The sequence below is a fragment of the Myiozetetes cayanensis genome, unplaced genomic scaffold, assembly GCF_022539395.1.
Source record: "Myiozetetes cayanensis isolate MyiCay16 unplaced genomic scaffold, myiCay2020 scf1, whole genome shotgun sequence".
Classification (NCBI taxonomy): domain Eukaryota; kingdom Metazoa; phylum Chordata; class Aves; order Passeriformes; family Tyrannidae; genus Myiozetetes; species Myiozetetes cayanensis.
In genome coordinates, this window is record NW_026086604.1 from 71,661,154 (window position 1) to 71,673,867 (window position 12,714).

Here is a 12,714-nt window from a genome sequence, read left to right on the forward strand (position 1 = left end):
TCCAAAAGCTATTAGTGTTAAATATTGAAACTAATTTTTAAGAGCCTAAAGGGGGTATTTTCAATTTAGTGGCGATATAAATACCACCTGACATGATGGCTGCTTTCATTAGTTTGTTTCAGGTCTACTGCCTGTAATGAAATGTAATTAAATTGATTTGGGTACTTAAAGGTACAGTATATAGCAATGTCTTGTAAAGAAGAAAGCTAACTCCAGAGCATAGTATGTGAGACTGAATTTAAGAAACTAATTTACCAGCAAAATGTGATCTAGGAGAGGCAAAAGGATCTGACAAAGCAAAAAAATTCAATGCAATTCTGTCACAGTCTGGGTGCACTTGTTAACCAGTAGTAATTATTAATAGGTGAAAAGCTGCATGGATTAAATTTGGGAAAGGAGTTGAATGATCAGTGTAGGAAACAGAAGTGATATAGTAGTCTTACTGATTACCTTTTACCAGGCTTAAGGAATAAACAGGTTCTTTGTCTTCTTGATCAAGTTTAAATAATTTTATAAATAAATAATTTTCAACAGGACCATGGGAAAATAATTATTTTGTCAGGGTCACTAAACTTATTGTGCCAAACACCTATTGCATGTGTCTAATGAAAATACAATTTGTTTTTGTTTTCTTTTCTTGGAATGCTTTTTGTGTTTAAAATGTAGGGGGAAAGCCAACCAGTTTTCTATCGTGTTTCCAAAAATTTCAAATTTTCAGAACTCTGGTAGCTGAGTTTTTGATTTGAGGAGATGATTTGTGGAGGTGGATGGTGTCAGACATACCATTTTCTCACTTGTAGTACACTAACATTGTGAGGGCTGAATTAAATTAAGCCCTGATTGGAAGTGACACCATGTTAACCCAAGAGGGAACTGGTGCTCCTGCTGAAGAATTCACAGATGACAGAGGATCGAGGTGGCCAAGGAATGGTGGTGAAAGCAGGGATGGTGCGGTGCCTAGCCTGGATGACCTCATGGCATCCACTTAGAGAGAAACCCCACATCACAGGCATGCAGCAAAAATGAAAACAAGCCCTATGCTCTGACTGATTGTGTTGACCAGCTGCTTAGAAGACACTGATTTGAAAAGCACTGAGTGATCTAGAAAAGCTGTATGATGTATGATATCAGTATCTTTCTATGCTGAAGAGCACAATCTGCCCTGACTCCTGGCCACAGATGTCTTAACACTGTCAGAAAGACAGCTACTTCTTGCAAACAGAAAAAGCCTACTAAAGAGAAAAAATAAAAATGATGCAACAAATCCAATAAGAAAACAGCTAAACCTTGAAAAATTATAGAAAACATTGTGTCCTGCCTCCCTCGAGTTTACAACCACTCCAGTATGCAACTTCTTGCTTCAGGTCTGAACCTCCTGTGACCTGATTTAATACACATTTTACAGATGACTTGAAGCACAAAGGACCAAACTTGCTTTGTCATCCTACTTCCTTGCCTGTAAGCCAGCTTTTTACTGGTTCCAGGATATTAATTGTAGTAATAACTGCTCCTGTTATAAACTGTAGAAATGTGCAGTTTTGATAGGCAACCTCTTGCAGGAATCAGTGACTAGACCCACCATGATGTTAGAAGTAGGTGACACAGCAACAAGGCACAGTGCCTGTAAGTTTGTAACATAGGATCTATTCACTTTGAAACTCAGACAGACACTGCCCTGAGTTGCTGGTGGTGCTTCCTTCACAAGCTAAAGCACTGCTGTCAGGTTAAATGAAACATTCTGACTTGTGTGCACCAGTGTGACACTGTCTAGAGTAAAAGACAAATCTGATGTGAATTAAGTCAAGGCTCATCAGACTTACACAGGTCTGGGCAATTCTTCACTGGGAATTTGTTGTCACAACGCTAATAAGACATAGCAGAAATTAGAACTGGATCAAATAATCTACATACATTGGCATATGAAAATTATGTGTGTGACTTGACTGTAGTGAGCAATCTAAAATGGTCACAAGGTTGGGGTGATCCACGTACATATGTCATGAAGCATCTTAAACAGGATTTTTGAAATAATGCAGTTTAAATGTTCATCAGCAACCACTCTTACTTATGATTAGGCTTTACAACCTGGGATCATATATTTTTCTTTTAATACAAGAGGAAGAATAAATACATCTCCCAGTGCTTCTCAACAGAGGTAGCAAGCCTGACTTCTCTCCCTATGCAGTCTCCCATGGCAGCAGAGGCTAACCACCCCCCACCAACACACCCGAACAGCGAGTGTGCACCAGCAAAGCAGGCAACAAAGAAATGTCAGCTGCTGAAGGAGAGATGGAGAGACAGATGTTCTCTAAAAAAGCCCCTGCCTTTGTAGTTGAGACATGTTTATTTTGGAAGAGTGGTTTCAACTAAATTCTTATGGCTTCAAAAAACTCTAGGAACGCGCTTGAAAAACAAGCCAATTGGTTTTAGATAAACTATCTAATTTAAAAACAAAGATGTTCTTTCATTTTTTCTTTGAATTTACAGTGCCAAATCCTATTATAAGTAAATGATTCCTGAAAGGACTGTTCTTTCTGAATTTGCTTGTGTTGTTTCAAGGAAAACTCAAAACCAGAAAAGAATTCCTGGGCATTGATGTGCTTTATAATGTATTATGAATAGATGTTATTTTACCACCATCAGTTATGCTACAATTCTAAGCAGTATACTGACATTTTTACTCCTAGAATTTTGTCTTTTGCTTCCAAAGTGGTAAGATAAGTTGTTCAAGAGAGGAGTAGGGATTGAGACTGGAAGATCCTGACATTCTCCCATCTTACACATCAGCTGTTGTTTTTTGGGTTAAATCCTTCATTCTGGAGTAATTTCAGTGGCTTCAAAAGGGTTGCTGACTTCACTTGTTCTGTTTCCCCTCCTTTCCCAAGGAATTATGAGCCAGGCCCTCAAAACCAATGGACATGAAGTGAAGACACGAATCACTGAAGCTCATCTTAATTTGAGGATTTTAGTATCTGTGCTTATAGTTTCATTTCCACTGCTTATGAAAGCCGGAAGATTACTTAAAACATAGAAATTCATTAAGTTCGGGAGATTTAAAAGTATTACAATGATTTGTATAATAGAGTATGCTCACAGTTACGACTACTTAGCTGAGGTGATTAAAGGAAATTGCTTCCAATGCCTTCTCATGATGATGATGAAGCCCGTTTACTGGTTAAAGGTTACGCTGGGAGTATGACACCTGATGCTGTGCGAGTTCAGAGGAAGGCCACTCACTCCTCCCTGGCACAAACATAACTGAGGTGAGAGAAACAAGACCCCAGTGAGAGCACCATGGCAGCAGGACCCAAAGCAAAGAGCCACAGTGGCAGAGCCAGACCGGGCCAGGCTGGTGGCAGAGCTGCCACTGCAGCAGCCACCTCTCTCTCCCAGGGGCCCTCAGGCCCTGCCCAGTGCCTGATGACTGGGGGCTGCCAGTTTGTTCCCCAGCCGGCAGAGCTGTGTGATACACACACAGTGCCTCAGTCTCCTTTCTTGTGCAGTGGGCTTGACCTCAGCACTTTTTTTTACCCTGAATCTCAATGTACAAATGGCTTATACTTCTAAGTGACCGTCACGGCAGAAGTTCAATTGCTTAAGATGCTGAAAGACAAATACATATTGAAATACGTATTTAGGGCAGCATGAGGCTTAAAGAAGGGCTCCTAGTCAGACAGTCATTAACTGAGCAAAACTGTCTGGCGCTGGCTGAGGATTATTAAGTTTTCTGTAGACTCTTCGAAGTGACATTTTCAGAATCGGTGGTTAAACTCATTTTTTTTGAAACGAGACATATACCTCCCAGCCTCCATCTCAGCTTCTCTGAAAGCAAAGCTGTTATTCTCCTACTGTCAGTGTTCCACCTCAAAATAATCTACAATATTTTCTCACCCTGTTTTTCTCTTGCCATTGCAGTGCATGGGGTACTGTATTCTTCTGAGAGTATCACCCAATTTTTTTTTCTTTTAAAATACCATAAATGGCCTTGACCAGTTTTCTCTTTTTTTTTTTCAAATTAGATTTTAGTGTGCATTGTTATCATCTTGTGATGGTTCGGACCTGGCTCCCTGACAAATGCCCGAACCCACAGAACTTGTACCATAATTTTATATCTCATCCCTTGATTTTAGCTATGAAGAGACACATGATAAAGGAGAGATAATGCTAATTACTTGCCAAATCTATTCAAGTGAAAAACAGCTAGGTAACTATCCCCAGTTGTTTTGTAAAGTCTTGGATGTTTCAGGCAATCAGTGAGGCATCGCTTTACCTATCCATAATTAATTATTGATTTCCTGTTGTGCAAATTACAAAGATGACATGAACTAATCTGATGAATGAAACAGCTATAAGAAAAGGGAATCATATGTGAGGCAAAGCATGAAGGACAAGACTTCAGATACAATAGCGTTCATTATTCATTTTGTTGAGATTATATGCAGCTAAATAATAAAACTCTCAAAACACTGCAATAAAATGTAATAAATTAATTTTTCAAAGCATCACTTTGCCTCTTATATAGAAATAAAAGCCTTTTAATATATTTTAGAGGAAATGAAGGAAGTATTTGGTCTTTCAGATAGAATTTCTGTTCTATTTTCCCCTGCATAAGGTATATAGGCTCTAATTTAAATTGTTAGATTCACAAAAGAACTATTTTTGCTTATATCTTGTGTGTACGAAAAAACCTTGCCTGCAAGAAAATGTTTACAATAATTTTTGATTCATATTGTCATTTTCATTCCATTAATACAATTTCACCTATTTTAAAAGGTTTATAACCTAGAAATGCAAACTCTGTCTCTTGGCCACAAAACTTCAGGAGTAAGACAAATACTACTTTATGTTCAGGGTCAGTTTTTTAAGTCTACTGTCCTTCAAAAGGTTAGAAAGTAATCAACGTCTCTTACTCTTTTAATGCATTAAACCATAAAATCAACCAAATACAACTCTTCTATCATACCGATGAACATAAAATATATATATATTAAAAAAGGATTATCAGGATAAAAATTGCACCATTGTCTCTTATGGTGAAGAATATGGCAGGACTGATGATACTGATCGTCATCAAGAGCCATTAGGACTTTGTGCTTCCCAAAGAGTGGCACTGCAGCTGAAAACAGGGGATCATTTCATTCAAATGTGGAGCTGCCTGACAAACAAGGAATCAGCACCTCTTTGGAAAAATAACTAGATAAACTCCTACTGTCCTTGGTTTTAGGTCAAAAGCTTGTGCATAAATACACTTAAAATAGAGCTAGAGATCTAAGTGACTATCACTAAGCTGTATGAGTTTTAAGAATATGCTGCTTTGAACACGTAGTTTATGAACACATTTATAATAAGAAATGCACATTATTTTTTACTGGTATACCTTTAAGAGTTTGTGATTCACTAAGTAAGAGCTTTAGCATTATTAACTCAAAACAGGAACTCTCTATTGGACCAAAGTCTAATACTCTCAATTTAAGAGATCCACAACTTTCTCTAAAAGCACTTTATAAAATTAAAAGTCACAAAACCAGTTCAGTGACTGCCAGTGAAACTTCTCATTTCTACTTTTTGCAGGAACAAGTAGCTATAGCTCTTTTATCAAGAAAAACTGTATCAGCTGGGAAAGGAAGTAAAAGAAACTCAGAACAAAGCACACATACTAAAACAGAGACTCCTTCCAAAATATAAGTTTTCTTTCTTAAAGTCAGAAATGGCAGACATATTCAGGACATTTTTGAAATCTGTTAGCAGTTTTAGCAGAGAAGAGGGAAGAAATAAGAAGGACTTCCTAGCACTTTTTTCCCCACCCATTATTAGATCATGTAGAACATTAAAGTAGGATATTGATGTAGCAGCTTAATATTTCATTGACCTTTGACTGAATTTACATGTACTGGCCACATTAAACAAACACATACAACCTCCTTATAGAACCCAGAAGAATGAGGATGATGATAACATAAGTACAGCAACAGAGTGAAGCATCAGCAAAAGGTGCCCAGTGTTATGCATCAGACCATCACAGCTAGACTATTTACCTCTGAAGCAAAAATATGCTGTAATTTGCCACAGCAATTAATTTGATCCCCCCAAGCCTGCAATGCATATGCTCTTACTACAAGTAAAAGTTCTATTGATCTGATTCATTTGCATAACTATAAGCAGCCACCCAATGCCATTTAACATTCCTGTTCAAGTCTGCTGAAAGAAACTGAGTTTCTCATGCATACACATCTACTTTTATCTAGGTTTGAATCCTAGACATGCAAACATCAAGCATACAGATTAAATACATATCTTTTGTTCAGAATAGTAGAAATCATATTCCTTGAATGAATTTTGGAGAAAAATATTGACATGAATTAAAAATAGTTTCTCTTAGTGTGTATCTTTAAACCATTCCTGAAAGTCTTTAGAAGGACTTCTGGATTCTTTTCAGTATTGTACATATGAAGCCAGCTAAACTTTGTTTGCCACTAATTAATGTTTATATTTGTTTAAAAATATTTAACACATTATTTAAGTGGTCTAAAAATATTCCCAGTCCCAAAAGACATGCAGTTAATTTTCTTAGGGGTCTCCATTTTGTATGCAAGTATTAAAATCCAATCTTTTTATTCTGAGGGATCATATTTTTGGAAAAAAAAAAAAAGCTGTAGATGTGACCTTCCACTTATTCATAACCTTCTAGATTCTGCATGCCTACTTGTAGCTCTACCCTAAGGATATTTCAGAAACTTCAGTTATACAATTCCCTTCAGAAAGAAGGCTTTAAGTTAAAGATACTGACTCCTGGGCTGCATTTTAAATTTTCTTTTCTTTAGAGAACTTCAAAGGGTGGAGTACTTTAGAGACAGACTTAACACAAGTATGAGATTAACTTTCTGTCTTCTAAATCTGTACTTAGTAACCTTAAAATGGACTTGAGTTTTCAAGTGAACAATACCTTGTCTTTCCCTCATAAGTCAGCTAGAGCTTACCACCAGACCCAGTATCCGTGCTGAGGACGATTTAGCCTCATGTATGTAGGGCTCATCCTAGAGAATTGTGTGGACAAACTTTGATTCTTTTCTTATTTGTTTAGCACCTCTTGAGTCTAGTAGGTTTTGGATGCAAATAGCACCAGTTTTCATGCACTCCTTACTGATTATCTGGAAGAATTACTGCTAAATTTGGTTGCTGAATTACCGCTTGCTACAATGCTAAATGCTAAAGGGAAGTACTATCATGCCTTTAAAGGCACTCAAGGGAAAGCAACAGTCAAGCATAGCTGCAGATACTTTCTAAGCTCGTAACTCAAACCATGAAGGTTTATTCCTTTACACATTCCCAAGCTCTCTTTGTTCCAAGATAGAATTATAGAGTCATAGAATCTCATGAGTTGGAAATGATCCACAAGGATCCTCAAGTCTACCTCTTAGCCCTGCACAGGATCATCCCCAAGAATCACGCCATGTGCTTGAGAGCTTGGTCCAAATGCTTCTTGAACTCTGTCAGGTTTGGTGCTGTAACCACTTGCCTGGGGAGCTGTTCCAGTGTCCAACCACCTCTGGGTGAAGAATCTTTTCATAATATCCAACCCATGGGTATTGTAGACATCATACTTAAAGGCAGCGTCTTCTATGTCTATGCTGTGTTGTGATTAAGTTTTACATCCACCCCCCACCCCATTTGTGCATACATGTACATGTATGGACATATAGATATTTAGCAGCAAACATACATATATGTTGTCCAATAGACATACAAGTATTTGCTAAAAAAAAAAACCCAAAAACCAACAAAAAAACCACATTAGTTTGGCTTTAATTGTGCTTAGTCATCATACATGATTTTTTGGACATCATTCAGTAAAAAAGCCTGCATCAAAATAGTACAAGTAAGGGCAGGTCTGACTTCAGCTACACAGAACTGTTTTCATGAAAATACAATAATCTGTATTGAATCTTCAGTTCAGCCCAGACTATCCTAGATTAATGCTAATATTTTAAATATTAGACACAGAAGATGTTTCAGAAAGAAACATATAAATACTGAAACATAACTAAAGGAATGTTAGGTGATACTACAAAGTAAATAAATCCTTGTTGAGACCATGACAAAGAATTTAACTATGTAAATTGCAAAATGATTAAAATGATTGATGATTATTAATATAGAGTAAATGAAGTCCAGGAGGATTAAACATTTGAGAACATCTCCCTCTCACAGTTGATGTAGAAATGCATGTTTTGATACTCCTCCATATGTTGTTGTTCTTATATAGCTAAGAACATTAAGTTTTGGATTGTAAAGATTTCCTACTCTCTTTAGGTCACATGAAATACATTTTCAAAAAATTAGTACTTAAAAAAGTAGTCACATAACGGGGATCTTCTCTCTTTCTAGTAGTGTCTTATACTGTTAATAAATGGCAAGTTAGAAGGAACTAAAAGAATATTATATGATATGATGGATAAGCTAAGAAAATCAGAACATGTTCTACTTTACAGTACAAATGAAATGATAATTATTGACATTAAAATAAAATCAAAACAACATTCAGTTTGACTGAGCATTTTCTAATATTTTGGTACTTTTTTTCTAAATTGTTCTTCTTAAAAAAGTAGCCAAATTATTTTGAATGATAGTACAGCTAGTTGAAAACACTTACTATGTGTGTGTTATGTCAAATGATGCGGTAATCTTTCCCTCTCTTTTGCAAAATTCTATAACAGTTAATACACCATTATTCCCTGTGTGAATACTCCTGAACACTTCTGCATATGCCAAAGAGTTTACCTGTATATCTCAGTTAAATTTATTTGCACAATTTCCTCTTTGGCCTTCATGATTTTGCTCATGATATGTACATTCCTATTGTATAGACAAACAGGGTGTTATTTAAGCAGACAATTGGCAATCAAAAAGCTACAAATGTTGAAATTTACTCGACAAAGTTTTGAATGATTCTTAAAAAAAACAATCCCTGGGAAGGCTTATGCAGTCAAAAGAGGAAGTAAATTACATGGTAAGCTTACATATACAGTGACGCTGCCTAGTGCTAATTATGTGGGGAAAAAAAAGAGGTAAAACCAAAACCAAAATTCCAGACTATTGTATCATTCCTCACAGAAGAGATTTTGTGTCTATAAGAAAGAGTGTTAAAAGATGATCCTATTACTCTTTGGTCAGCAGCTACTACTGTTTTTTCCTGCAGAATACAAAATAAACCTTTGCTTTAATGAAGAAATACTTCGTATTTGCGTGTGCACTGGCAGAGGCAAACCTGTCTTACATGAACACTAGAAACTAAAATGCAACATAAAATGTAGAATAAAGAATAATTCAGTGCACACACAAAAATATCAGCAGTGACAACTGTTTCTCCAGTACTGAAACCAATGATGGTTTCATGATTCAGTATTTCACAAGACTGACATTTGATAAAAAGCCATATTTGAAATGCTCAATTAAAGGTGAATTACATGTTCTTAAGAAAGAAAACAAGAAATTATACATTTGAAGACTATAACTGTTTTTGTTATATTGTTTATAAAATCTCTATCTTCTAAAATTATTCAGATGATACTTTAAAAAAAGCTTGAATATATTAATTCCACAGAAAATGTCCACATTTTCTTTATTTAAAATCAATTTAGGAGTTTGCTTAATTCCTACTTAACAAAAGAAATTAATGTCATGGATCAGATGATAAAAGCTGGCTGTTTTGAGTACTGTATTCCTATCAGCTAAAGATTAAAAGGACTTACCCTAACATTGAAAGATATTTATATCTAGGGTATTTAAGTGACATCTTCTGTAATGCCTTTTCTCTTTCAGGCAAACTTTGTGCAAAAAACCCAACAGAAATAGCATAACTACTTTGTCTTGTGTGGTCAGCAAAAACATGTAAATTCCAATTGTCTCTAAAGATTTTATCAGAAATAATACAAATCTGTATATATGTATAATAATACATACATACACACACACACACACAGACACACATATATTTATATAGACACACATGGCTTCTCCATGGACTTACTTGGATGCTGTGCATATGTAGAAGGTATTTTGTTTTTGCAATAATGCCACAAAGTAATATTTTAATATGAAAAAAATATTAGGAGTGAAAAAAAGAATACACTTGGTTAAGGAAATGGAATTTTAGTACCTCAAATTATAGACTGCCTTTAACAAAAAAATGCCCAGTCCTGCTAATTCTCATCAACTATAATTCTGTCTGAAGGAAATATTTGTTGTCCCTATTAACAGAGATTTTGAAAATTAGCATTTTAAAAATTTAAGTGACTCCTGAACACACTGATTTTTATGTATATACGCTAGTTTACTGGATTCCCCATACTAAAATATGCAACTATTGCTTTTTTCTTAAGAGATACCATTGCTTCAGAAAACAATGCAATGTCCTTGATAAATTTAATCTGCTATTGCAACACAGTGCTTATCAATAGCTGCCTTTCTGTTTGAAAGGTTCAGACAATCAAAAAAAGAGATAACAGAAATGCTAGCAAGATTGTCAGGGAACTGAATGTTTTCCTCAGAGAAACCAAATCTCTGCACACCTTCCTCATGCTGCTGAAATGAACAGGAGTACTCTCTTAAGTGAAGTGGGACACTTTCCATTTGTAACCTACAGGGTTCAATGAATTAAATTGTTTAACTTAAAATCATATTCTCCAGCAAGGCTTTTTTACTTTTGATTCAAATGTCTCCTGTTGAGTTCTTTTGAGTACAAATCTCAGTATGCAGTAAACATAACAATTCAAGACTGGTCAGCTGACAGCCAGAATACCTGGGTTGGGGAATAGATTCTGGTTTCTTGGCTCTGGGAGAGAGTATGCTGAGCGTGCCATGACCCAGAGTCGTGGGTTGGTGAAAATCCTCTGTCATCAGTCACACTGAAGCTTGGGGACGCCCACTGCCATAAATCAATCAATCAGTCAATCATTTATTAATCAGGTACTTGCATTTTCATAGTTAATATAAAAATGGGCTCTAAACAATGCCTTCTCTGTAATGATACTCCAGCTTTATAATACAGTGGGGTCTTTATCTTAAATTAATTCATCCTTTTTTTAAGAGAGTAACATATTAATCTGAAAAAGCCCTTGCCAATTGTACTGAAATAAATTAAGCCCTGCTGAAAGTTCAGCACTGCAAAATACATATGCCCATGAAAAATCTGAGCACATGAATAGTTCCTTCAAGTCAAGCCACTTTTTGAGGAACTATTGTATTCTGGATTTAGAATTTACATTCTTAATATATGGTTTAAGTTCTGCACAGACCTTTTCATTAGATAAATCTAACCTAAAACAGTTTCTTTTTGGGGAATGTCTGACTAATGATAATCTTACCACAAGAAAATCCAAATGATGTGTCCCAAGTCTACACGATAGTATGTTGTAATTAACATTTTGAGTAGGTATATTTAATTTAAGAAAGGACTTTAGATTCTAAAACTCCTTGACTAGGGTTTTGAAATTTAATACTGGCAATCTTCACGGAACATTTAGCCACAAAGGACCTTCTCATAGAGTCATCATTTTATTATTCTGAAAGTCACATGAAAAGCGAGTCCTCTTCTATATCCAGATGGGCCTTCACTCCTTCTAAGACTTTGGGCAACTCTACATGCCTTTCCCAATCAATGACAAACAAGGCCATCTTCAGAGTGACTACTCTGACTTCATTAAATGCCTATCACAATACTATCCCGGTTGTAAATGGCACAGTACATGTTGAAGGACGACCGCCTGTAACAGCCTCCCTGGTTTCAAACACTGGGTGGTATTTCTATTTATACAGCAGGTGAATAGGACAAACATTTCTAATATTCCATGCAGAACAGAAACCTATCAGGGGAAAAAAATAATTTCTACAAATTTACCATGACCCCTACTTGTATACTGAAAGACAGAGTAAGTTTAAACAAGATAGAATGTAAACATATTTTGCTGGAGCCTAAGTGGTTAGGAAAAGAAAATCAAATAATAGAAAACATATTCTTTCTGACAGTTCCTCCAGCTCTTTAATATTATGCACATTTAATGTTAACTGAGTTTTGTTTTTAGGTAATAATTTTTCTTTCATGTTACTCTCATTTAGCACAACCCTTTTGCTCAAATTTCCTCATGTAATTTAACAAGCTATCTGTGTTTAAGAGGAGTTGGTTATCTTCTTGAATACTGAGATAGAGAAGAGTTTACTTGCTAATGGAAATCTGCTCTCTTATAGTCACATCCGTATTTTCGAAGGTGTCCCCAAATCTTCAACCAACTAATATCCTAGAGACTGGAGTGGGGGCCAGTGATCCTGACTTGGAAATAGGTGTCTTTAAAGAAGCACTGTATTTAGCTCCTTTCACATCACTTAGGTGGATAAAGTAAACAGGACAGGATCTCTCTCCGCAAACTGCAAGCAGCACTTATTTCTCCTGGTTACCATTCAGGTTACCGAGATACTCAAAGAAGAGGGGTGTACCAGCAGTTTAAAGTACAGGGGCAAGCTGTGGGATGGCTCCTGTACCTGGTTTTTAAGAAGTGTTGAGCCATTAACCCACCTATGGGGCTATGGACCATGTTACCACTAAGCATGTTTGAAAGTCAGATTTTAAGTATTTTGGAATAGATTCACATAAACAGAGGCAGAAAAATGATAGTTTATGAAAACATGTCTTGCTTGCAAAGAAGTTTGAAAATCATGACA

At 36.0% G+C, this 12,714-nt stretch overlaps 1 protein-coding gene across 10 annotated transcripts in view; it reads right to left on the minus strand.

Moving 5' to 3' along the window:
• The window catches only part of CTNND2 (catenin delta 2), a 629,651-nt gene that overhangs the window by 19,221 nt on the left and 597,716 nt on the right, over positions 1-12,714 (minus strand). For 7 of the 10 annotated variants that reach the window (XM_050328005.1, XM_050328001.1, XM_050328047.1 and 4 more), the window contains one exon: positions 10,799-10,924. The exons of the other annotated variants lie outside the window; for them this stretch is intronic. In XM_050328005.1, coding sequence (XP_050183962.1) covers positions 10,799-10,924 — 126 coding nt within the window. The remainder of the gene's footprint in view (positions 1-10,798; positions 10,925-12,714) is intronic. 10 annotated transcript variants of the gene reach the window in all.